Below are 24,729 nucleotides of genomic sequence, written 5' to 3'. Positions count from 1 at the left end.
GTCCAATAAACTAAACTAAAAAACACAACACCTTTAAGTTTCAACACACATGATAAAGGTCAGCAACACCATTTCACAATAGTTACTCCTCCCACCTGTCAGGTACAGCTCCACCTTTGCTCCATATTATCCAGAGAAAACCCTGGTGCTTCCCAATAACTGTGTAAATCAGAGGGAGGAAACAAAACCTGACCAACAGAGCTGCAGTGAGAGGCGGAGCAACACTGGAAAGAGGAGAGCTGCAACCTCACACTCCGGAAATGAAAGTTAAGTTAGTCAGAGTGTGAGCCACGCTGCAGTCGAGACAAGTCTCTGTTTCTCTCTAAAAGAAAATTCACACTGACTTCATCAGGTCTTTGTCAACAACACAGCAGAGTCTCTGCCCAACACTGGTGAGTACAGCTGATCATATTTACACTTTCAACAACCAGGACTAACACTAAACTTCAGCTACACTCAGACAGCAAGTTCCACTCTTTTCTCTTCATACTTATGAAACGGATAACAATATAACTGTGGCTGTTTGTCCACAGACCCACTGTACAGTAGCTCACTTTGACAGCTTTAAACAGTCTCTGTATTAGGTCACTTTAACTGATCACTTCCTACATACTGCTTTCTGTGCTTCCTCTAGTTGTTTCACAATAAAAGCCTCTAACAGAGAACCAGCAGGAGGCTTTTAATGTGAAGCAGCTGGAGGAAGTGTGATGCTTTGCTTAAATATAAACTGATCTACACAACAAGATGTGAACATATTCTGTGCTGTTTTACCAGTTTGGTGAGTTCGTCAGCACGACTTAAGTGATTGCAGTTGCTCACAGCTCAGTGCAGGTCAAAACACAGCATGTATGATTAAATGCTACATTACCCAATATCATGTATTAAACTTCAAGGAACAGTAATAACATTCCTGTCAGATGAAACAAATTATTAAAATTGTAAAATGAGTGTTTGTATGTTTTTTTTCTTTCCCACTACATGTGTAGATATGGCTGCTGCAAACTATCTGCCATCTGAAGATCAGTTACTGTGCTCCATCTGTCTGGATGTGTTCACTGATCCTGTCAGCACACCATGTGGACACAACTTCTGCAAAAACTGCATCACTGAACACTGGAATATTAGTGACAGGTGCCAGTGTCCCTTATGTAAAGAGACTTTTACCATAAGACCTGATTTGAGGGTCAACACTCTGTTCTCTGGGATGGTCGCTCAGTTCAGACAGTCAGCTCAACAGAAAGCCAGCAGCAGCAGCTCACAGCAACAAGCTGCCAAACCAGGAGAAGTTCCCTGTGACGTCTGCACTGGAACCAAACTGAAGGCCCTGAAGTCCTGCCTGGTGTGTCTGGTCTCCTACTGTGAGACTCACCTGGAGCCTCATCTGACAATGTCAGGCCTGAAAAGACATCAGCTGATCGACCCTGTGGAGAACCTGGAAGACAGGATGTGTACGAAGCACGATAAACCTCTGGAGCTGTTCTGTAAGACCGACCAGACATGTGTCTGTACACTCTGCACTGTTTCAGACCACAAGACACATGATGTTGTTCCTCTGAAAGAAGAATATGAAGGAAAGAAGGCTGAGCTGGGGAAGACAGAGGCTGAAATTCAGCAGATGATCCAGAAGAGACGACTGAAGATTCAGGAGATCAAACACTCAGTCAGCCTTAGTGAGAAAGATGCAGACAGAGAGATAGCAGAAGGTGTTCAGGTCTTCACTGCTCTGAAGGAGTCTGTTGAGAGAGGCCTGAATGAGCTCATTGACACGATTAAAGAGAAGCAGAAAAGGACACAGAAACAGGCTGAAGGCTTCATCAGAGAGCTGGAACAGGAAATCTCTGAGCTGAAGAAGAGAAACACTGAGGTGAAGCAGCTCTCACACTCTGAAGACCACCTCCATCTTCTCCAGAGTGTCCAGTCCCTGAAAGCTCCTCGACTCTGCAAAGACTGGACAGAGGTCAGCGTCCATCCACCATCATTTGAGGGGACTGTGGTGAGAGCTGTGTCTCAGCTGGAGGAGACACTCAGTGAACAGATGAAGAAACTGCTTGAAGCTGAGCTGAAGAGGGTCCAGCAGTCTGCAGTGGATGTGACTCTTGATCCTGATACAGCAAGTCCCTATCTCATCCTGTCTGATGATGGGAAACAAGTGAAATATGGTGATGTGAAGAAGAATCTCCCAGACAACCCAGAGAGATTTTCTTGTTTTATTATTATTTTAGCAAAGCAGAGTTTCTTTTCAGGCAGATTTTACTTTGAGGTTCAAGTTAAAGGAAAGACTAACTGGGATTTAGGAGTGGCCAGAGAGTCGATCAACAGGAAGGGAGACATCACACTGAGACCCCAGGATGGTTTCTGGACTATATGGTTGAGAAATGGAAATGAGTACAAAGCTCTTGCTGGCCCTCCAGTCAGTCTCTCTCTGAAGTCTCGTCCTCAGAAGGTGGGGGTGTTTGTGGATTATAAGGAGGGTCTGGTCTCCTTTTATGACGTAGATGCTGCAGCTCTTATCTACTCCTTTACTGGCTGCTCCTTCACTGAGAAACTCTTCCCATACTTCAGTCCCTGTAATAATGATGGCGGTAAAAACTCTGCACCTCTGATCATCTCTCCTGTCAGAGTAAAATAATCACTTATTTCATGTACTGATTTATTTCTATTCAAAGAAACATTTAGTGTGAAAACTGTAATTTATATGTTATTTTCTACAGACTTGCGATTGATTTCTACTTCATTAAGATTATTCCTATTATATGTATCTTATTACATAGGTAACACATTTGTTTCTGCAAACTTTTGTTTCTGGTTTTAGAAGTTCTGATTCAGAGTGATCTTTCTTGGTGATGACACATGTTGTATTTGTTGTTTGAGCTGATGGTAATATGTCGTATTTACACGAAGAACCACAATAAAAATAAGTCTGAGAAGTTACTGTGTTATCGTTGACATGTTGCAGAAATGTGTGACGTCTCCGTCTTTGTGTCCAATAAACTAAACTCTTCTGGTTAAAATAAAGCTGAGACACCTTAAAGTTCAAACACACATGATTAAAGTTAAGCAGCACCTTCTCACACACCTCACTCCTCCCACCTGTCAGGCACAGCTCCACCTTTGCTCCATATTATCCAGAGAAAACCCTGGTGCTTCCCAATAACTGTGTAAATCAGAGGGAGGAAACAAAACCGGACCAACAGAGCTGCAGTGAGAGGCGGAGCAACACTGGAAAGAGGAGAGCTGCAACGTCACACTCCAGAAATGAGAGTTAAGTTAGAGAAAGAGAGGGGAAATGACATGCAGCAAAGGGCCACAGGCTGGAGTCGAACCCAGGCCGCTGCGGCAACAGCCTTGTACATGGGGCACCTGCCCTATCCACTAAGCCACCGACACCCCAAGTTAGCGATATTTTAACGGAGCAAGGCGAGCTAACTGTTAGCGTGCTCGGTTTCTTTGAGATGGCTGTCAGAGATGGCAGACGTATGATCACATGATCCTGTTTGAGCTGTAACAGGTGGTGTGTTCCATGTTTTATTCTCAATTGCTCTTGGAAAGAAGAAGAAAGTTCTGTAAACAAACTGTTACCATTGGAAATCGACAGTTTTGGTTCAAGGCTGGAAGTCGCGCACACAATTCACGCAAGGTATCATGGGGGCTAGGGATAAGGTGGATAGTATGGTAGTTTGGGTACTGGAATACACAGTGTGTTTCATTGGTACTTCCACTCCCTCCCTCAGCCGTTGGTATTATGTTCCAGCCTACTTCACACAGAGGCCGCTCGCAGAGGGAAAGTGGGCGAGGGATTGAAATGGAATGCACCTGAACTTGTTCACTTCAACCTCACACTCCAGAAATGGAAGTAAAGTTAGTCAGAGTGTGAGCCACGCTGCAGTCGAGACAAGTCTCTGTTTCTCTCTAAAAGAAAATTCACACTGACTTCATCAGGTCTTTGTCAACAACACAGCAGAGTCTCTGCCCAACACTGGTGAGTACAGCTGATCATATTTACACTTTCAACAACCAGAACTAACACTAAACTTCAGCTACACTCAGACAGCAAGTTCCACTCTTTTCTCTTCATACTTATGAAACTGATAACAATATAACTGTGGCTGTTTGTCCACAGACCCACTGTACAGTAGCTCACTTTGACAGCTTTAAACAGTCTCTGTGTGTCAGGTCACTGTAACTGATCACTTCCTACATACTGCTTTCTGTGCTTCATCTAGTTGTTTCACAATAAAAGCCTCTAACAGAGAACCAGCAGGAAGCTTTTAATGTGAAGCAGCTGGAGGAAGTGTGATGCTTTGCTTAAATATAAACTGATCTACACAACAAGATGTGAACATATTCTGTGCTGTTTTACCAGTTTGGTGAGTTCGTCAGCACGACTTAAAGCCGCTGCAAGGAACTTTTAATTGGATATGCAAAAGTCTCTCGTTTCTGCTGATGTCTGTGCGTGACCTACAACAGCAAATGAGACCATCGGTGTGAAGATAAGCTATTTCTATATAGTGTATATCCATATCTTTAGGAAACTGTCTCCAGGTCCGCCCCAGGTCGCTTCCAGGACGAAATGATTTACGGCACTCAGACGGCACACGTCATCTTACCTAGCTGCTTACATTTATAGTGACTCTTATAAATAGTCGCTATTCCTCCTCCTCGACCCGACGTCCGCGAGGAGTTAAAATAGCAGCAATCATCGGGTAAAAGTTCTGTGAAAGCGCTGGACTCACCAACAGTCAGCCACGTGTCAGTCACACAGAGAAAATCCAATCCTCGGGAAGTCAGGAAATCCTTCAGGATAAACGTTTTGTTCGCTAGCGATCTAGCATTTACCAGCCCAATCCTGGCAGGAGCCGGCGGGTCCATGGCGTTAGCTGCCCGGGAACCACACACAGAGGCCGCAGGTTGCGCAGAATCACCCTGCGCCAGCGGGGACGAGGAGAGCAGGGGCCGCGGGGCTGGAACACCTCATCCGGGCCGACGACAGGTACCAGCCAGGCGTTGACAGGGTCCAGCGAGTGCTGAGAAATAAAGAGGTGAGGCACCGCTCCATACTCAGTCCAAGAAACCGTGGAAGTGCTCGCCAAACAGGCCTTAAGCCTTACCAGCCGACCGCTGCGTTTACCCCGGTGGCGGTGGCGCTTACGCCAGAGAGGTGGAACTGGGGCGCGGCAGAGGTGAGCTGGGATCCCCGATGGGAGCGGGGGCAAAGTTTTCCTGTCTTGCTGTTTCATTCATCCCCAAAACAAACACATGCCCGAGCCAGGTAAGCGTCTTTACGACAATATGCGCTAGAGCTCATGGGAAATGTAGGCTTCATTCCGGCAAAACACTACCACTTTCGTCCACAGGGTCGCCAAAATCAACTCAAAATGAAAGTTCCTTGTAGGGGCTTTAAGTGATTGCAGTTGCTCACAGCTCAGTGCAGGTCAAAACACAGCATGTATGATTAAAAATTACTTTGCCCAATATCAAAGGTTATACTAAAAGACCAGGACTAACATTCCTGTCAGTCAAAACAAATAATTAAAATTGTGTTTTGAGTAAAATGTTTTTTCTTTCACCCTATGTGTAGATATGGCTGCTGCAAGCTATCTGCCATCTGAAGATCAGTTTCTGTGCTCCATCTGTCTGGATGTGTTCACTGATCCTGTCAGCACACCATGTGGACACAACTTCTGCAAAAACTGCATCACTGAGAAACTCTTCCCATACTTAAGTCCTGATAATAGTGATGGTGGTAAAAACTCTGCACCTCTGATCATCTCTCCTGTCAGAGTAAAATAATCACCAGTGTTGGGGAGTAGTAAAGTACATGTAATTAAACTAGTAGTTTAACTACATTTTGCAGTAGCTTGCTGGTAGTTTGACGACATTGATATTTGCATATTGACTCAGCTAGTTTAATTACTTTTTTGCCATTTTTCCTGTAGTTAATTTTTGAAACTACAAACATTTTTGGACCATTAGGGGAAAGAAATGATTTTTCATTTTTATTTCATCATTGCTTTTCTACTGTATTACACGCTCATTCACCACTATTGGTCAGAAGTATTGATTATTGCTATGTATTAAAAATACTTGAATAAGTTGTTGCATGTTATTTTAGAAGTTACCTGGCTAACTGGTGCAACACCCCCTCCTGGACTCTAGTTTCTGAAGGCAGCTGTCTGAGTTACAGAAACCCAAAGCTGACATTCCTGTTACTCTCCTATGAATAGTAGAGGAAAACACAAGCAGTGGTGAAAAGAACAGTATGTCAGTTGGAGATGGAGGGATCACAGCCAAATCTTTTGCAAAGATACAAAGTTCAGATAATCTGTCAGAAGAAGGGAAAGGACAATGAGTCAGAGTCCAGGTGTGTTAAACAGGAATGAAGTAACAGATGATGTAATTGATGGACCATTCACTTTGGCAGAGATATAGAGAGCAATAAACAAATCAAGACCAACCTCACCAGGGGAAAATCAGCTATGCTATGTTATGCTAAAGCACCTAGGTGAAGGAGCACTCTTGAAGTTGCTGCACTTTTATAACGGAGTGTGGGAGGAGGGAAGATTACCATGTGCGACCTTTACCATTAACCAAGCTGAGTTTGTATCCCATCACACAGGCAGCATGTTAATCTAACACTTTCATCTCTTCAACTCTGCATCATGACACAAACTTTATGTGGAGAATATCTGTTTAAACCTCTGTTAAACCCACAGACATTTACTCTCACTGACAGAAGAAATCACTGTTTGTAAAGACGCCAAATATGTCAGGCTGCAGTTTGACTTTGAAAAAGTTTTTCTTTTAGATTTTTTTACTTGAATGTTTTGTCTGGGAAGTGGTTTGATAATTACTGGTGACTTTGGACAAGTTTAATGTGTTTTTGGATACTGGTGAGATGGTTTATGAGTCACAGAAATCTGTAAATATATGATTGTGAAATAAAAACTGTAAAATAAACTAGTTGTTGAACACAAGGCCTGAGTAAGCAGTGACTTGAACATTAAACACTGAACAGAAAATCCTGGTTTATACATAAGTTGTATTTCCTGACAAACACACTGTGTTTCCTGTGGCTGCTTCACAATAAAAGCATCTAGTTAAACTTCAGGCAGTAAACTTCAACCTCAGTGCTGAGTTGACAGTTGCTCGTTGCACTACAGTAACAACAGCAACAAGCTTCCACTTCCTGGTGTTATGGCACAGAGCGACCACTGGATGGACCACAACACAAAGGAACAACCAGCATGGAGTCACTGTACTGTTAACCAAACACTGACACACCTTGATGATGCCTTTGGGCTGCTGGTAGTACAGAGTACTCTTACTCTCCCACTTCTCGACTCCTCTTATTCAGAAATAGGTTGTACTGTCTTCAGTTCATGTTGAGCCAAGTAGAACTTACATGTGATAAAGTCATGACCAAACACGAGGAAACTAAACCTCACCAACAGAGCTGCAGACAGCATGCCAATAACACACTCCCTCAAAACTTGTGACATCTGTGTCATTGTGTCATGATCAAACATTTTACAGTATCCTTTTATTGTGACCATCCCAAGGAGCACCTGTGTAGTTATGATGCTCTTTATTCAGCATCTTGATGTGCCACACCTGTCAGGTGGACAGACCATCTTGTAAAAGAAGAAGAGCTCATAAGCCAATAAACTAATCTGATCAAATTTGTGACCAAAATGTCAGAGCAATATATCTGTTTAGGGAATGCAAAGGTCTGAGATCTTTAACTCAAAATTGTGAAAAATGGGATCAAAATCAAGTGTTGCATTTAAGTTTTTGTTCAGTATATTTGGGTCCATTTTTTATGAAGGTAACTTGCATCTGTGTTCTACTTGTTAACAGTCATCAGTTGCTTTTTCAAATAATATTAAATTATTACAATTTTAAATGAAACAATGCCAAACGTTTTATCTGCTCCAACATGTAGGAGCAAATGTAACAGCACTGGAGGCATTTTATTTAAGTTAATTTAACATCTACAACTGTGTACAGACATGTCTACAGCTTCTCGTGTCAGAGGACACAGTTAAAATCTAATTTGTATTTATTATTATATTTCTATTCAAGGGAACAAATGTCTGACTGTTACATGTTGGTCATGTCTACAGGATACAGTACGTGTCATTGATTTACTGGACATTAAAAGGTTAACAGACGTTAACAATAGAAACCACGCTGACAGGATTTTCTACTTTGTGTGAGATACAGTTTGGTTATAACTGGTTTTTAATTTTTTAGTGAATAACAGTGAGATGACTGATGAGTCACAGAAATCTGTAAATATATGGCTGTAAAATAAAAGCTGTAACATAAACTAGCTGTTGAACACAAGGCCTGAATGAACAGTGACTTTAACACTCAACAGAAAAGTTGAATTTCAAGACAAATACATTTTGTTTCCTGGACGGACGAACATCGAGCCCTAGAAGGCTTTAAAGGAATACGTCACCTTCAGAGTGATCATTTGTTTATCAGTTACTCACCCCGCGTTACCTTGAATTCTTGAAGGAAATTTCTTTTGCCTTGCATGCCTCCACTGGGAACAAAGAATCCATACAACTGAGAAATTTCTCCATGAATAGAAGTCACAGGGGTCCACCTTTAACAACAGCAAAACTACATTAAAACGTGTTTACAAACACTCACACAACTCATGCAGTTCAATCCAAGTCATCATTTATCCAGTCGTATGCTCAGCACTTCACAAACACTGAAACTGAAGTGTCCTAATTTGAAAAATTAACGCATAAACCGTCTCACGCAATGAGGAGTAGTGCACCTGAGCACGTGCAAGCCGATGGAAATTCAACCACTTGGCCAGGCGCACTACTTGTATGCCGAAGTGTTTTAATTCTATATGTCAGTGAAAATGTTTGTGTTGTCTGCTGGAGGTGAACAACACTAAAATTAATTTGAATCACACTTCTCTGACAAAGACTAAATTAAAATACACCATTTATAACTTTGTAGTTGTTGTATTGCATTAAATAGAATTTGTACAAAGATGCTGTTGAACTGTTCCACTGATGCTGCGTTCACATGGTATCAGAGTAAACCTGTTTGAAACCTGTAAATAACATCTCCAAGTGAACGTTCGCGCCAAATTTGAATAATAATGGCTCGTCCTGCAACTATCGCCAGTTTCCATTCAATTTTCAACCACTTACTCGAGGCCGGGTCGCGGGGGCAGAGGGCCAAGCAAAGTACTCCAGACATCCATCTCCCAAGAGACGCTTTCCAGCTCCTCCTGGGAGATCCCAAGGTGTTCCCAGGCCAGACGAGATATCCAGCATGGTCTTGGTCTGCCCCAGGGACATGCCTGAAACACCTCTGACGGGAGGTGCGCAGGAGGATCCTGATCAGACGTCCAAGCCACCTCCTTTCAAAGTGAAGGCGCAGCAGGTTTACTACGAGCTCCCTCCCAATGTTCGAGCTCCTCCCCCTATCTCTAACTGTGCATTCACAACAAAAGCGTCATTAGCGTCATAAGCGGACGGCAGCCATTCATTTTCAATGCATGCTTGCTATGAAGGGTGTCTGGAGCGTTGGCAGCAGCGAGCCGCAGCGAGCAGCGCAATGCCAGCGATCGGAGCATCAAGTAGAAGTTGAAAGAAGCTCAACTTTATGCAAATGAGCAGCGACGCTGCCGAAGCAGCAGCGAGCAGCAGCCAATTGCAGACCGTGAATATTCTCAAGGCGGGACAGTGAAAGAAAGAGATCTTCTGCAGCGCAGCTTGAAAGCCCTGCACCTTGGCAGCCTTCTGCAAGCCCTGCCAGAGCTGCCAGGCAGCACGACGCCAGGAACGTGAGCGACAACTTGCGCTCATGACGCTTTTGGTGTGAATGCACAGTAAGGCTGAGCCCAGCCACCCTCCAGGAGAAACTCGTTTCAGCTGCTTGTATCCGTGATCTCATTCTTTTGGTCACTACCCAGAGCTCATGACCATAGGTGAGGGTTGGGACGTAGATGGACCTGTAAATCAAAAGCCTTGCCTTCTGGCTCAGCTCCCTCTTCACCGCGACGGTCCGGCGCAGCGCCCACATCACTGCAGACGCCGCACCAAATTGCTGATCCGTCTCACGCTCCATTCTATCCTCACTTGTGAACAAGAACCAGAGATTCTTTACCTCCTTTGCTTGGGGTTGTAACTCTCTCCCAACCTGGAGGGGGCAGTCCACCATTTTCTAACATTTTCTGGAACCGTGGCCTCAGACGAGGTGCTGACTCTCATCCTGACTGCTTCACACTCTGCCGCAAACCGCCCCAGTGCATGCTGGAGGTCACAGTGTAAAGAAGCCAACAAAACCACATCATCTGCAAAAAGCAGATATGCAATTCTTGGGTCACCAAACCGGACCCCTTCCTCCCCCCAGCTGCGCTTCAGAATCCTGTCCATGAATATCACAAACACAATCAAAGACAAGGGATAGCCCTGGTGGAGGCCAACACCCACCATAATCGTGTTTGACTTTGTGCAAGTATGTGGACACAGCGATCACTTTGGTCATACAGGGACCGGATGGAGCAGCAACCCCAGTGCCATGTCTTCCTGCAGTACACCCCACAAAACTCCCTGTGGGACGTGGTTGTATGCGTTCTCCAAGTCCACAGTGCACATGTAGACTAGATGGGCAAGCTCCCACAACCCCTCTGGCTTCTTTGAGGCCAACCAAAAGTCCATCTTTGCAGCCGCTTCTACAATGAAGGATTTAACATGGGCCACTCGGATTCCATGTCCCCAACCTCCCCTGGGATGCGCAAAAAAATTCCTCTGGAGGTGGGAGTTGAAGACCTCATGAATAGGGGACTCTGCCAGATGTTCCTAGTTCACCCCCATTACGTGTTTGGATTTACTAGGTCTTCCTGGCAGCTTTTCCCAGCATCTGATCCAACTCACTACCAGGCGGTGATCAGTTGACAGCTCTGCTCCTCTCTTCACTCAGAGTGTCCAAGACACACGGCCGTAGATCTGATGGTACAACCACAAAGTCAATCATCGATCTTTGGCCTAGGGCGTTCTGGTACCAAGTACACTTATGAACCTCCCTGTGTTTGAACATGGTGTTCATTATGGCCGATTCATGAATAGCACAGAAGTCCAGTAACATCACACTGCTTGGGTTCAAATCAGGCAGGCTGTTCCTCCCAATCACCCCCCTCCAGGTTCCTCCATTATTGCCCACGTGAGTATTGAAGGTTTAAGTCCCCCAGGAAAACTATAAAGACCCTGGTCCGTACCCTTTCTTGGACACTGCCCAGAGACTCCAAGAAGGCCGGGTACTCTGTACTGCTGTTCGATGCATACGCACAAACAACAGTCAGAGACCTCCTCTAAGCTACTCGCAGTCCAACTGGGGCCACCTTCTTGTTCCTTGGGAAGAACTCCAACACAGTGGCATTCAGCTGGGGACTTGTGAGTATCCCCACGCTCGCCCAATGTCTCTCACCTTGGGCAACTTCCGAAAAAGCAAGAGTCAAGCTCCTCGCCAGGAGTTTGATTCCTCAACTGGCCTCGTGTGCAAAGGTGAGCCTAACTATCTAGTTGGTGTAGCTCTCCCTCCCACACCAGCTCTGGTTCCCCGCCAGAGAGGTGAAGTTCCCCGTCCCCAGAGCCAGTCTGCGACACCAGGAGTCAGCATGCCCGGGTCCACGCCCCTGCCTTTCTCTGGCACACAATGCACCTGGCCCCAATGCGAGTCCATGTGGGTGGTGGGCAGGGTAGCTCCATGTCATTCATTTGGGATGAACCCGGCCCCATGGCCCTAGGCCTGGCCACCTGATGCTTGTTGGCGAGTCCCCCCCTCCCCGAGTGTCCCCATGTCGGGCGAGGTACTCTTTTCCCTCAAGTGTGGTTTCATCAAGGTTTTCTTGAACCGCTCTTAGTCTGGCCCCTCCCGTAGGATCACTTTGCCTTGGGAGACCCTACCAGGAGCTATTAGCCCCGGACAACACAGCTCCAAGGTTCACTGATACAAGCAAACCCCTCCACCACATTAAGTTGGTGGAAGGATAATAAAATGAACTCAAAAGACAACTTTATAATTTGTTCACATTTTTTATTTTCTTCCTAAAGAGGGCCGTCCTCTTTATTATGAACAAAACATTTCATCACTTTTTAAAAAGTGTTTCCAAGTGGAGAGCGAACAGAAAGACGACTGATAACAAAAACAATAAATAGTTTGTGAAGCCTTCGAGCAGACAGAAGATTCCTGTTTGTGTCACTTCTACGACTGATATCATGATAACCATGAACATGTCAGACAGTGTAAACCTGGTACATGATGCTGTCAGGATGTGAGCTACACCACCCTGAAGGAAGGATTCATGTTAACAGCCAGTCCAGCTCATGAGTACAAACCTACTGATGGTGGAGTGGGGACGGGCTCTTGTATTTGTCTGGATCTTATGATCCAGATCCTCTTTACACCCCAAAATGGGTCATTTAAGTCAAAACAAACAAACACTACTGTCATGGATAAACCAGGAATAAAAAACTAATTCCCTTTGGACGCCTTGATGGGAAGTGATGGACGTCGGCTGGAGTGATGGAGGCCGAGGCGTTGGCAGGTCGTCATGGGAGGAAGGGTCCACATGAGGAGGAGGAGGAGGAGGAGGGTGAGGAAGAGGAGGGGGGGGGGGGGGTGTTTCCTCTGCATCCTCTCATTCTATATCGTCTTCGCTCAGACTCTGTGCACTCACAATACGCTGCAGGACAGAAAGACAACACAAACAGAGACAGACACACATTAAAGAGTTAACAGGGTGAAGTTACCAATCAGGATGAAGATGGACTGTCAAATTCAAGGTAATTTCCATGAGTGTTTCCTTTTTATGCAACCTTATACTCCACTACATCTCAGAGGTAAATATTATACTTTGTACACTGGCTCTAGATAGGACCATTAGCATTTTCATGTTTACACATGAGCCGCTGTAGCCAAGCAGTGTCAGCAAAACACAATTTGTTTTTTCATACCCTCAATAATAGCGTACACTTGATTTTAAGGTGTCTAAAACATGTTTTGCTGCTTCCCCGTCCACAGCAGTAGATTACTTAGCTTCTATGGCTGCCCCCTAACAGTCGACCAGAAAGGTCATTAGTCAGCAAAACTTCATTGGTCGCTTAGTCGCAGGACAAAACAAGAAACAAATATGAAACTCTATTAGGAGCTGCACCTTGTCAAAATATATCCAAACCTACAGTATATGACTGGACCATGTGTGACTTTACTTTGAAAGGACAGACACAGGAAGTGTCCACGCTCTGCAGTCAGACAGGAGTCAGGTTAATTTCCAGGGCTGGTACCTGCGGTTATTCCACAGGCTAGTTAATAACATGTCGGGCAGGAAATCCAAAGTGTGGCATCATTTTGAGAAGGTGAAGGACGAACCCAAGGTGATATGTAAACTCATCTTCATTGGTCGACTACAAACATGACGTATCATGTGAAACATGGAAGTAGCTACATGCCCATTAGCCCACAGCGTCATTAACAGGCGGCTCGCTCAGTGTGTGACGTGCACTTGGAGATAAAATATAGGCCTATATTAATGAAGGTTCATTAGTACGGTTTGTATTTCTCTGTAATGTAGCACAGTGTTAACAATGTTACTGATACTATTCTTTCTCACACCTTCAACTCAGACCACCAAAATATATCATTTAGCGTCCATGTCAGACTCCTGCCTGCTTCACCAAACTGGGCCGTGCCGACTGACATCTACTGTGTGTAATACACTGACTATAGATAAGTGTCCCATACAACCCTCTTCAAAAAAATCCAAGCTTTCCCTTTAAGTGAGCTTTTCAATGCAGGACTTTTACTTGAAGTGTTTTCACTGTGTGGTTTTAGTATTTTTACTGCAGTAAACCATATTTACTATATACTTTACTTTTTCCACCACTAAAATGTGAAGTGAGCTCTGATCAGCTGCTGGTTTCTGGTCCATTAACACATTATATGATGAGAATTGTTCTTTAATAAACTCCCCATCTTCAACATCAGACTCATCACAAGCAGATTTCATTTCAAAAAGTCCCTTTAGTTGTTTTTGATAAGTTGTTTTATTTGTGAAAATTTTGTTTTCATGTCGAGTCCTTAACTTATTGTCTGATCTTTATATTTGTCTTTATTGATACTGTGTGATTTTAAACTGTTTGTTCTGGTGGTTCTTGTTTCTGTGTGAGAGAACATGAAGACTAGCGGAGAACCATGTAAAGACTAAAGAATGAAGTGTGTGGCCCACCTGGCTGATGCTGGGCAGTTTGGTGAGCAGCATCTGGAAGACGGGTGGAGGCAGAGTCTGCTGCAGCACCTGCAACAGCTGCTGAGGCTGACCGCACACCGCGATGGCGTTGGTCAGGTGGACCACACCTTTCTCATAGTCTCCTGTGGAGCGAAGCACAAGCACGAGACGTTAAGATGCACTGAGAGACTCCACACAGACCAGAGGAAGGACTCTGACACAAGAACCACTGAAATCCCATGAATCTGACTGTGAAGGAGGTGTTACCTTGAGCCAGCAGAAAAAAAATGTGTTTAAAATCAGGTCTAAATATGAGGAAGAACAAACCTCACCATCAGAGCTGCAGTCAGAGGTGGAGCGAAACTGGAAAGACAACATTTCTGCGTCACCTTCCTTAAACTTCCTTAAAGGTTGACAAGTGTCGCAGTAGAGTTCAGACAGTTGAGACGGACCTGTGTCTCTTAGAAAAAACATTAAACTGACTTCATCAGGTCTTTGTCAACAACACGGCAGAGTGTCTGCTGAACACTGGTGAGTACAGCTGATCATATTTACTGTTTCTGGAGATATAATAGGTAACAAGGTAACGTGAGATTTTCATGTCCGTGTTGTCTGAAGCTATTCTATATATTTGTTGAGTTGTGTACTTACACTGTCCAGAATGTTTCCAACTATACTGAGAAATCTGTAATTTTATTTGAGGTAGCAGTTCACTTTGTGTGATAGCCTGTCAACAACGTCGTACCCCCTTTACTCCCTTTAACGACACGTCATTCCAAATCAAACTATTTCACAAAATTATACACAGTTACAGTAATACCACATCTTTGTTGTGTTAATCCTCTAGTAACACACACAGTACACAGGTCCTTTGATGCAGCAGGTTGTCTACATGAACACGTGGTTAAAAGGAAGTATCTCCCTGGTCTAACACAAAGATGGCTCTGACTCTCTGACTGTCCAGACTCTGCACACAAATCACACCAACACAGCTCCTGTGTCAGCCAATCAGAACCCCTGTTGCTGCTCCGATACATTTGTGTTACCACGTGCGTAGGCGGCAGCGTAGGGTCTGCCACACAAGTATAAATCCCCCTTAAGGCTGAGCCCAGCCCAACTCATTTCAGCCACTTGTATCTGCGATCTCATTCTTTGGGTCATGACCTGAAGCTCATGAGGTAGATGGGCCATTGATCAAAAGCTTTTCCTTCTGGCTCAGCTCTCTCTTCACCACGTCAGTCCGCTGATCCATCTCACGCTCCATTCTACCCTCACTTGTGAACAAGACCCCGAGATATTTGAACTCCTTTGCCTGGGGCAGTAACTCTCTTCCAGCCTGTTATAAACTGTTATTTCACTAAAATGTTTTTGCATTTTTGAGTCACTGAGAAATATTTTACTATACTTTACAACTTCATCAGTTTTTTCCCCTTACCATAACGCACACTGATTTGTTGTGAACTGACAGCTGATTTCAGGAAGTGTTACGGCACAGTGTGGTGTTGGTGCTCACCTTTGCCAGGCCTGCCCTCTCTTTGGCTGCCTTCTGCTTTCTCCTCCCTGCAACACAAACACAACACAAACACCACACTCAGTCAGAGGCCACGTGATCAGGTTTACTACATTAAAATCCACCGCTGATGCACCGAGAAAACAACAAGCTGTGTTTTTTTTTGCGGTTTAACTATTCCTTCAAAAGTTGAAATGACTTTGGTCGAAGTTGTTTAATCACTGACAGCTGACAAGTCTCCATTATACTGTCACTTCCTGGTGTTATGGCACAGAGCGACCACTGGATGGATCACAACACAAAGGAACAACCAGCATGGAGTCACTGTACTGTTAACCAAACACTGACACACCTTGATGACGCCTTTTTAGAATCGTCCAGGAAGTTGTTTGAGCTGCCAGTAGTATTGAGTATTCTTATGCTGGGTTCACACTACACAACAGTTTTGTCTGTTCCAACAGTCATTATGTCACATTAGGTGACTGTGGAGTCATAAAGTCGTGCCGTGACTTGGCTGACAGACATGACAGACTACATGTTGGTCCATGACCAATCATACCTGGGCGTCTTTCATGCTGTGTGATGTCATCAGATTATTCTTGTCCTATCTTCATTATTATTAGTATTATATCAGTCACTGTGTCTGTTCATGTCTCAGCTGAAATGTTACTGTAGTAACGTAAAAAGCATCACCAGATGGGCGGAGCTACATTTGAAGTAGCGCACTAAATCTTCCACAGGAAGTTCCTGCAAATGTTTCACAATAAAAGCCTTTTTTAGAAAATGAAGGGATTCTCTCAGCTGAGACTATGAGTGTCGTACGCAATAATCCATTGCTTTATCTTGTGTAGTGTGTCATAGTAGACGACGTCCCCACAGAAAGTCTAGCATGTTTGATTTTCTTCTCCCGTCACAGCCGTCACTTTGACCAATAGGAACACAGAGCGATCTGCTGCCGTGGAAACTGTAGGACAGCAACAGCCCAGGCTTTTAGATATTTCCTGTAGGGATGTTAGCACACAGAGTAAAAAGGAAACAGCAGAGGCACTTTATCAACCCGCTGAGTACTGCCATTAGCATCAAGCTAGCAAAGAATGTTCTTTCTTCATAATGGAGGATATAAAGGAATAAAATAAAACAATAGTGGCAGAGTTGAGACACCGTACGACACCACATTGGGCTATAATCGGGCTGATATCATGTAGTCTGAACCCGGCATTACTCTTCCACTTTTCACATTGTGCCTACACTGCTCAGTGCTTCCACTAAAAACATGTAACTAGATCACAGGTTAGCTTCTATTCATGCTAAGTCAAGGAAAAATAATGTGTTTAAAATCAGGTCTAAATATGAGGAAGAACAAACCTCACCGTCAGAGCTGCAGTCAGAGGTGGAGCGAAACTGGAAAGACAACATTTCTGCGTCACCTTCCTTAAACGTATCTAAAGGTTTACAAGTGTCGCAGTAGAGTTCAGACAGTTGAGACGGACCTGTGTCTCTTAGAAAAAACATTAAACTGACTTCATCAGGTCTTTGTCAACAACACGGCAGAGTGTCTGCTGAACACTGGTGAGTACAGCTGATCATATTTACTGTTTCTGGAGATATAATTGGTAACAAGGTAACGTGAGATTTTCATGTCCGTGTTGTCTGAAGCTATTCTATATATTTGTTGAGTTGTGTACTTACACTGTCCAGAATGTTTCCAACTATACTGAGAAACCTGTAATTTTATTTGAGGTAGCAGTTCACTTTGTGTGATAGCCTGTCAACAACGTCGTACCCCCTTTACTCCCTTTAAAGACACGTCATTCCAAATCAAACTATTTCACAAAATTATACACAGTTACAGTAATACCACATCTTTGTTGTGTTAATCCTCTAGTAACACACACAGTACACAGGTCCTTTGATGCAGCAGGTTGTCTACATGAACACGTGGTTAAAAGGAAGTATCTCCCTGGTCTAACACAAAGATGACTGTGACTCTCTGACTGTCCAGACTCTGCACACAAATCACACCAACACAGCTCCCGTGTCAGCCAATCAGAACCCCTGTTGCTGCTCCGATACATCTGTGTTACACTTTTCCTTCCTACTGTCTGATTTTAGCAGGAGGCCACGATGACGACAGAGGACCTTTTGAACGCTCTGGAGGATCTGACAGAAGATGACTTTAAGAACTTCAAATGGCACCTGGAGCAGCCTGACATCCTGGAAGGCTACCAAGCCATCAAAGTGTCCAAACTGGAGGAAGCAGAAAGGCGGGACACAGTGAATGTGATGGCGAGCAGCTATACACTGGATGGAGCTCTGAATGTGACCAAGAAGGTCTTAGAGAAGATCAACAGGAATGATCTGGTGCAGAGTCTGTCAGACACCAGCTCAGGACCACGAGGTCAGTGAGACTCTATCTGTATTTTCAACCTGTATTGTTCACGCCTGATTCATTTCAGAAGTGACGGTGCAAAAAGTATATGTGTGTGTGTGTGTGTGTGTGTGTGTGTGTGTGTGTGTGTGTGTGTGTGCAGGGCCGTGCTGCCCATAGGGCAGGTTAGGCAAATGCTAGAGGCACCAGCATGCCAGGGGGCGCCAGAGAGTGAGGTGTTTTTTTCTTTCTTTCGTTTTCTTCCCCATTCTATTCGAAAAATTAGACAATACACTACAAAACAACAACAGTACATATAGCCATACGTCTTTAAATAATAATGAAATAATATTTCTAATTTAAATTTCTTCTGCTGCCTGCCTGGCATCCTTCTGCCTCTCTCTGGCAGGCAGCACCAATTTCGCCACGGTCCCTCCCCCCTCCCCCCGCTACCTGCCGTCTTCTGTAATGTGATGCTGCTGAGTGACAAACTGACAGTCAGGTGCCTCCTGCCATGCTAATGCCATCATGAAGAGGCAAAAGCCCTCTGGGGCGCAGTTAAAAAAAAAAGAAAATAAGAGGAGAAGAAACGTGAACAAGACCGAGGTAATGATGTGATGAAACACTTCATCTAAAATGGTAGAAACACAACCAGTGTCAGAAATTAGCAAGGGCCACGGGCCATTTGGCCCGCAATTTATCCAAGAATGCCCCCAAAAGCCATGTTCCGGGGGCCAAAATTGCCCCCAGGTTTTCGAAACAACTGTATGTATTTATATTTTTAACAGTATTACAATCTGACATTAAAGTATAATTTTATTTTCATTAAATTAATTTACCGCCACGTCTACAACTCATTTTCCAGACATAATCAACGAGATTGCACTGATTACGTGAGAGTAATCTGACAGAGAAGGGGAGGGGGCTTTGCTGTACCATAAGTAATTAACCATTTCTTGGGTGATCTGTGTCGACACAATGACAAATTAATGAAAAATTAAGGTAGAATGAATGTTAAATTTTAAATTAACTTACTTCCAGGATTGCATCTAAGGAATTTATAGTAATTTGGCCTTTTTAACAGTAAAAGTAACTGTAATGTGGTGAAACATTAGTACTGCAATCAGTAGATTAATGGTTAAATCATCACATTTAAACTGGTTGAATTATAGGAAATCTGAGTGATATTTTGCAACCATAACTTTATGTAACCCATTATTTATTTCATTTATAATGGTTTCTACTGAAGAGTGAAGACACTATCTTAGTTGGTTTTGCTTTTCATGTGCTTATTGTTAGAACATAATTACAATTTTTTAATGGCCCCCAAACATTTTGAAAATGCCCCCATTTTTTAGACCGTGGGGGCCAAAATTGCCCCCAGAATATTTTGTTAATTTCATACCCTGAACTCAACCTAAGTTACAGTTACTTAAGCACTTGCAAGCTAACGTCAGCTCATTAGCCGCTAATGATTAGCGGTTAGGCTACTGCTATGTGACGTCAATGTTACTGCGACTTCATTAGCCACTTGTTTTAGGAACACTTTCAGCATTCAGCTAGAGTTAATGTCAGTTAATGTTGCTCCCATCTTAGAGAAAGTTGGAAAGAAAGACTCAAAGTGTTTGATGGAATGAATAAGCAACATGATTTAATATATTGGCCTAACTTTTCTTTTAATGTTTAATGTTAGTGTGCTGCTGCACAAACCACTCACTGTTTACCAACCAGGCATATATTCATATACTGTATATTTATGTTTTCCAATTTTCAGATTTGTGCAATTTGTGATGTTACAGTTGCATTTTTTATATTTTGGCTGTTTGCTGTGTTTAAAATGCCAGTAGATCAAGGCAGGCTGTAATGTTAGGTGCTATTATGGTTATGCCGTGATGGTTTCACAATCAACAACTATTAATGATTAATATATTGTAAAAGCCCAGTTTGTCAAATATACGTATCTCCTCTTTATCCCCCACCTCTGCAAATCCTGGGCCTAATGTAAGTGCAGCCACCTCATCCACCTCAGCACCAAGTGATGCAGCCTCTGCCTCAAGTGCATCTCCCAGTCCCTCCCACACACAGACTGCCAGTGGAGAATTAAGTGGAGAAATAAGATCACATTCTCCGATCCCCTCTACCTCAGCGCAGCCTGCCAGTGGAGACACAGGTAAGATTACACATTCTCCTGTCCCCTCTACTTCAGTGCAGTGCAGCCTGCCAGTGCCACTCTCTCTCACCCTCTATTGGACTTAGAACTGAGAATCAATGATGCATGTTGCACTGTCTGCAACTGAAGGTTGTATAAAAAAGTTTCTTGTGTGCAGTACCTTTTATTTTGTGTCTTTATTGCAATGTAACATTTGTTTAATAATTAATAAAAGAGACAATTTTTCAAGAAGGGGGCGCCAGCAAATATCGTGACTAGGGTGCCAAATTGGTCAGGCACGGCCCTGTGTGTGTGTCTACGTGTGTGTCTACATGTGTCTGTGTGAGAGTGGGTGCACACACACAGGATAGAGAAAGACCAGTGGGCCAGTGCCAGGAAGGGTCTTACAGGCTGATTTTGTGGCACATTGCATGACACTATTGACAGGTGTCACTCAGAGAAATCAAAGAGCAAATGTTTCAGTCATCTCCATGGTAACCAGACACGCCCTGCGTTTTTTTAGTCCAAGTCTATATGTGTGGTATTAAGTGAAGTGTAATCTGCACAGACAGCAGAAATCCCACAAATATCCCGCAGTATGTGTTTTTAACTTACTGACCAAATATTCATTGATCAATCTGCTCCCAATCTGTCTCTAAGCTGCAGATTCCCCTCCCTCGCCACGGTGGACTGGTTAATGAAATCAATGAATCAATAAAACAGTCGATTTCTTTCCATGGTGATATTAAAGCTATCTTGGTTCAGTAAATGTCTGCTATCAGTCAGGCTGGTGAAGGCAGTTTGAACGGCCGCTGTCCTCTCAGCTCTGCAGGAGCAGCTGCTGACAGATGGCTGCTCCTGTGGACAGAGACGCTGAATGCAGGTCAGAGTCGTCAGGGATTTAAAACTACTATCTCCATGGCGACAACAGTAACACTACCGATCACAAGAGGGTTGTAGCCTATTTTTTGCAGTGTTGAAGGGAAGCTAAGGTTATTGATTAATAGACTGCCAGAACCCTTCAGAAAAAGAGAGAACAGCTGTTTCTACTGCTGCCCTCTTCCTGCTGATTTTGATCAGATCATTTTTCATAAACTGAAAATATAGCCTCCTCAAATCTCTGCTAGTGCTGAGTTCTTATGATAGTGCTCTGATTAATAAATGCATTTGATTTTGAAGCAGTGGCTCTTTGTTGAGGTTTGGCAGTTTCTGCCCTTTCAATTCTTTTGCATGGTTAAATCAATGCATTTTCTTTTATTGGAAAAAAAGAAGCCCCCTCAATCCTGTCCACTTTAACTTGAATAGAGACACAGAGGGGAGACAGGTTAGGTCTGATCTGTTCTGTTCATTTACAGCAGTGAGCTGATATAAAAAACAACAACTAATATAAACTAATGTAATGTAAGCTTCCACTGATACCTTACCACTTCCTGCATGTGCATCAAATAATGTGGAGGTCTGCAGTGAAAATATTTTGTCTGTGCTTTTCTTTTCACACAATGTGTGTAGATATGGCTGCTGCAAACACTCTGCCATCTGAGGATCAGATCAGAGAGAGGGCAGAGCAACAAGCTGCCAAACCAGGAGAAGTTCCCTGTCACGTCTGCACTGGAACCAAACTGAAGGCCCTGAAGTCCTGCCTGGTGTGTCTGGTCTCCTACTGTGAGACTCACCTGGAGCCTCATCTGACAATGTCAGGCCTGAAAAGACATCAGCTGATCGACCCTGTGGAGAACCTGGAAGACAGGATGTGTACGAAGCACGATAAACCTCTGGAGCTGTTCTGTAAGACCGACCAGACATGTGTCTGCATGCTCTGCACTGTTTTAGACCACAAGACACATGATGTTGTTCCTCTGAAAGAAGGATATGAAGAAAAGAAGGCTGAGCTGGGGAAGACAGAGGCTGATATTCAGCAGATGATCCAGAAGAGACAACTGAAGATTCATGAGATCAAACACTCAGTCGACCTCAGTGAGAAAGATGCAGACAGAGAGATAGCAGAAGGTGTTCAGGTCTTCACTGCTCTGAAGGAGTCTGTTGAGAGAGGCCTGAATGAGCTCATCAGCACCATTAAAGAGAAGAAGAAAACGACACAGAAACAGGCTGAAGGCTTCATCAATGAGCTGGAACAGGAAATCTCTGAGCTGAAGAAGAGAAGCACTGAGGTGAAGCAGCTCTCACACTCTGAAGACCACCTCCATCTTCTCCAGAGCGTTCTGTCTCTAAACACCCACCACCCAACACCCACCAAGGACTGGACAGAGGTCAGTGTCTGTCCACCATCATATGAGGGGACTGTGAGGACAGCTGTGTCTCAGCTGGAGGAGACACTCAGTCAACAGATGAAGATGAAGATGAAGACGCTATTTGAAGCTGAGCTGAAGAGAGTCCAGCAGTATGCAGTGGATGTGACTCTTGATCCTGATACAGCATATCCTCATCTCATCCTGTCTGATGATGGGAAACAAGTGCATCATGTTAAAGTAAAGAAAAATCTCCCAGACAACCCAAAGAGATTTTCTAAATGTACTTGTGTCTTAGGAAAACGAAGTTTCTCTTCAGGCAGATCTTACTTTGAGGTTCAAGTTAAAGGAAAGACTGAATGGGATTTAGGAGTGGCCAGAGAGTCGATCAACAGGAAGGGAAACATCACACTGAGACCTCAGAATGGTTACTGGACCATATGGTTGAGAAATGGAAATGAATATGCTGCTCTTGCTGGTCCTTTAGTCCGTCTCTCTCTGAAGTCTCGTCCTCAGAAGGTGGGGGTGTTTGTGGATTATGAGGAGGGTCTGGTCTCCTTTTATGACGTAGATGCTGCAGCTCTTATCTACTCCTTTACTGGCTGCTCCTTCACTGAGAAACTCTTCCCATACTTCAGTCCTGATAATAATGATGGTGGTAAAAACTCTGCACCTCTGATCATCTCTCCTGTCAGAGTAAAATAATCACCAGTGTTGGGGAGTAGTAAAGTACATGTAATCAAACTAGTAGTTTAACTACATTTTGCAGTAGCTTGCTGGTAGTTTGACGACATTGATATTTGCATATTGACTCAGCTAGTTTAATTACTTTTTTGCCATTTTTCCTGTAGTTAATTTTTGAAACTACAAACATTTTTGGACCATTAGGGGAAAGAAATGATTTTTCATTTTTATTTCATCATTGCTTTTCTACTGTATTACACGCTCATTCACCACTATTGGTCAGAAGTATTGATTATTGCTATGTATTAAAAATACTTGAATAAGTTGTTGCATGTTATTTTAGAAGTTACCTGGCTAACTGGTGCAACACCCCCTCCTGGACTCTAGTTTCTGAAGGCAGCTGTCTGAGTTACAGAAACCCAAAGCTGACATTCCTGTTACTCTCCTATGAATAGTAGAGGAAAACACAAGCAGTGGTGAAAAGAACAGTATGTCAGTTGGAGATGGAGGGATCACAGCCAAATCTTTTGCAAAGATACAAAGTTCAGATAATCTGTCAGAAGAAGGGAAAGGACAATGAGTCAGAGTCCAGGTGTGTTAAACAGGAATGAAGTAACAGATGATGTAATTGATGGACCATTCACTTTGGCAGAGATATAGAGAGCAATAAACAAATCAAGACCAACCTCACCAGGGGAAAATCAGCTATGCTATGTTATGCTAAAGCACCTAGGTGAAGGAGCACTCTTGAAGTTGCTGCACTTTTATAACGGAGTGTGGGAGGAGGGAAGATTACCATGTGCGACCTTTACCATTAACCAAGCTGAGTTTGTATCCCATCACACAGGCAGCATGTTAATCTAACACTTTCATCTCTTCAACTCTGCATCATGACACAAACTTTATGTGGAGAATATCTGTTTAAACCTGTGTTAAACCCACAGACATTTACTCTCACTGACAGAAGAAATCACTGTTTGTAAAGACGCCAAATATGTCAGGCTGCAGTTTGACTTTGAAAAAGTTTTTCTTTTAGATTTTTTTACTTGAATGTTTTGTCTGGGAAGTGGTTTGATAATTACTGGTGACTTTGGACAAGTTTAATGTGTTTTTGGATACTGGTGAGATGGTTTATGAGTCACAGAAATCTGTAAATATATGATTGTGAAATAAAAACTGTAAAATAAACTAGTTGTTGAACACAAGGCCTGAGTAAGCAGTGACTTGAACATTAAACACTGAACAGAAAAGCCTGGTTTATACATAAGTTGTATTTCCTGACAAACACACTGTGTTTCCTGTGGCTGCTTCACAATAAAAGCATCTAGTTAAACTTCAGGCAGTAAACTTCAACCTCAGTGCTGAGTTGACAGTTGCTCGTTGCACTACAGTAACAACAGCAACAAGCTTCCACTTCCTGGTGTTATGGCACAGAGCGACCACTGGATGGACCACAACACAAAGGAACAACCAGCATGGAGTCACTGTACTGTTAACCAAACACTGACA

General features: G+C 43.6%; 2 protein-coding genes and 1 long non-coding RNA gene across 4 annotated transcripts; 2 read left to right on the top strand and 1 right to left on the bottom strand.

The window, feature by feature from the left end:
* Nucleotides 1-161: 161 nt before the first annotated feature.
* Nucleotides 162-2,927, top strand: LOC144462530 (E3 ubiquitin-protein ligase TRIM21-like). The gene is made up of 2 exons (XM_078166547.1): nt 162-392; nt 987-2,927. Exon 2 carries the CDS (start codon nt 989-991, stop codon nt 2,627-2,629), a length of 1,641 nt encoding a protein of 546 aa, XP_078022673.1. The 5' UTR covers nt 162-392; nt 987-988; the 3' UTR covers nt 2,630-2,927.
* Nucleotides 2,928-12,051: 9,124 nt separating this feature from the next.
* On the bottom strand, nt 12,052-15,798 carry LOC144462533 (uncharacterized). Its single transcript, XR_013490802.1, has 3 exons — nt 15,777-15,798; nt 14,264-14,406; nt 12,052-12,721 (listed from the first exon to the last, which is right to left on the bottom strand). It is a non-coding gene; the product is annotated as an uncharacterized LOC144462533 (long non-coding RNA).
* A 1,412-nt stretch (nt 15,799-17,210) lies between these two features.
* LOC144462525 (E3 ubiquitin-protein ligase TRIM21-like) lies at nt 17,211-24,425 on the top strand. Of its 2 annotated transcripts, none has more exons than XM_078166537.1 (4): nt 17,211-17,342; nt 17,886-18,171; nt 20,153-20,311; nt 21,800-24,425. In XM_078166537.1, exons 2-4 carry the CDS (start codon nt 17,898-17,900, stop codon nt 23,239-23,241), a joined length of 1,875 nt encoding a protein of 624 aa, XP_078022663.1. In that variant the 5' UTR covers nt 17,211-17,342; nt 17,886-17,897; the 3' UTR covers nt 23,242-24,425. The 2 variants fall into 2 exon arrangements, with proteins under 2 accessions (XP_078022663.1, XP_078022664.1); XM_078166538.1 differs by having other exon boundaries at nt 17,238-17,342; nt 17,889-18,171.
* Nucleotides 24,426-24,729: the final 304 nt, after the last annotated feature.

The sequence above is a fragment of the Epinephelus lanceolatus genome, chromosome 3, assembly GCF_041903045.1.
Source record: "Epinephelus lanceolatus isolate andai-2023 chromosome 3, ASM4190304v1, whole genome shotgun sequence".
Taxonomy (NCBI): Eukaryota; Metazoa; Chordata; class Actinopteri; order Perciformes; family Serranidae; genus Epinephelus; species Epinephelus lanceolatus.
The sequence above is the reverse complement of the archived record's forward strand: the minus strand, read 5'-3'. Positions and strand labels throughout refer to the sequence as shown.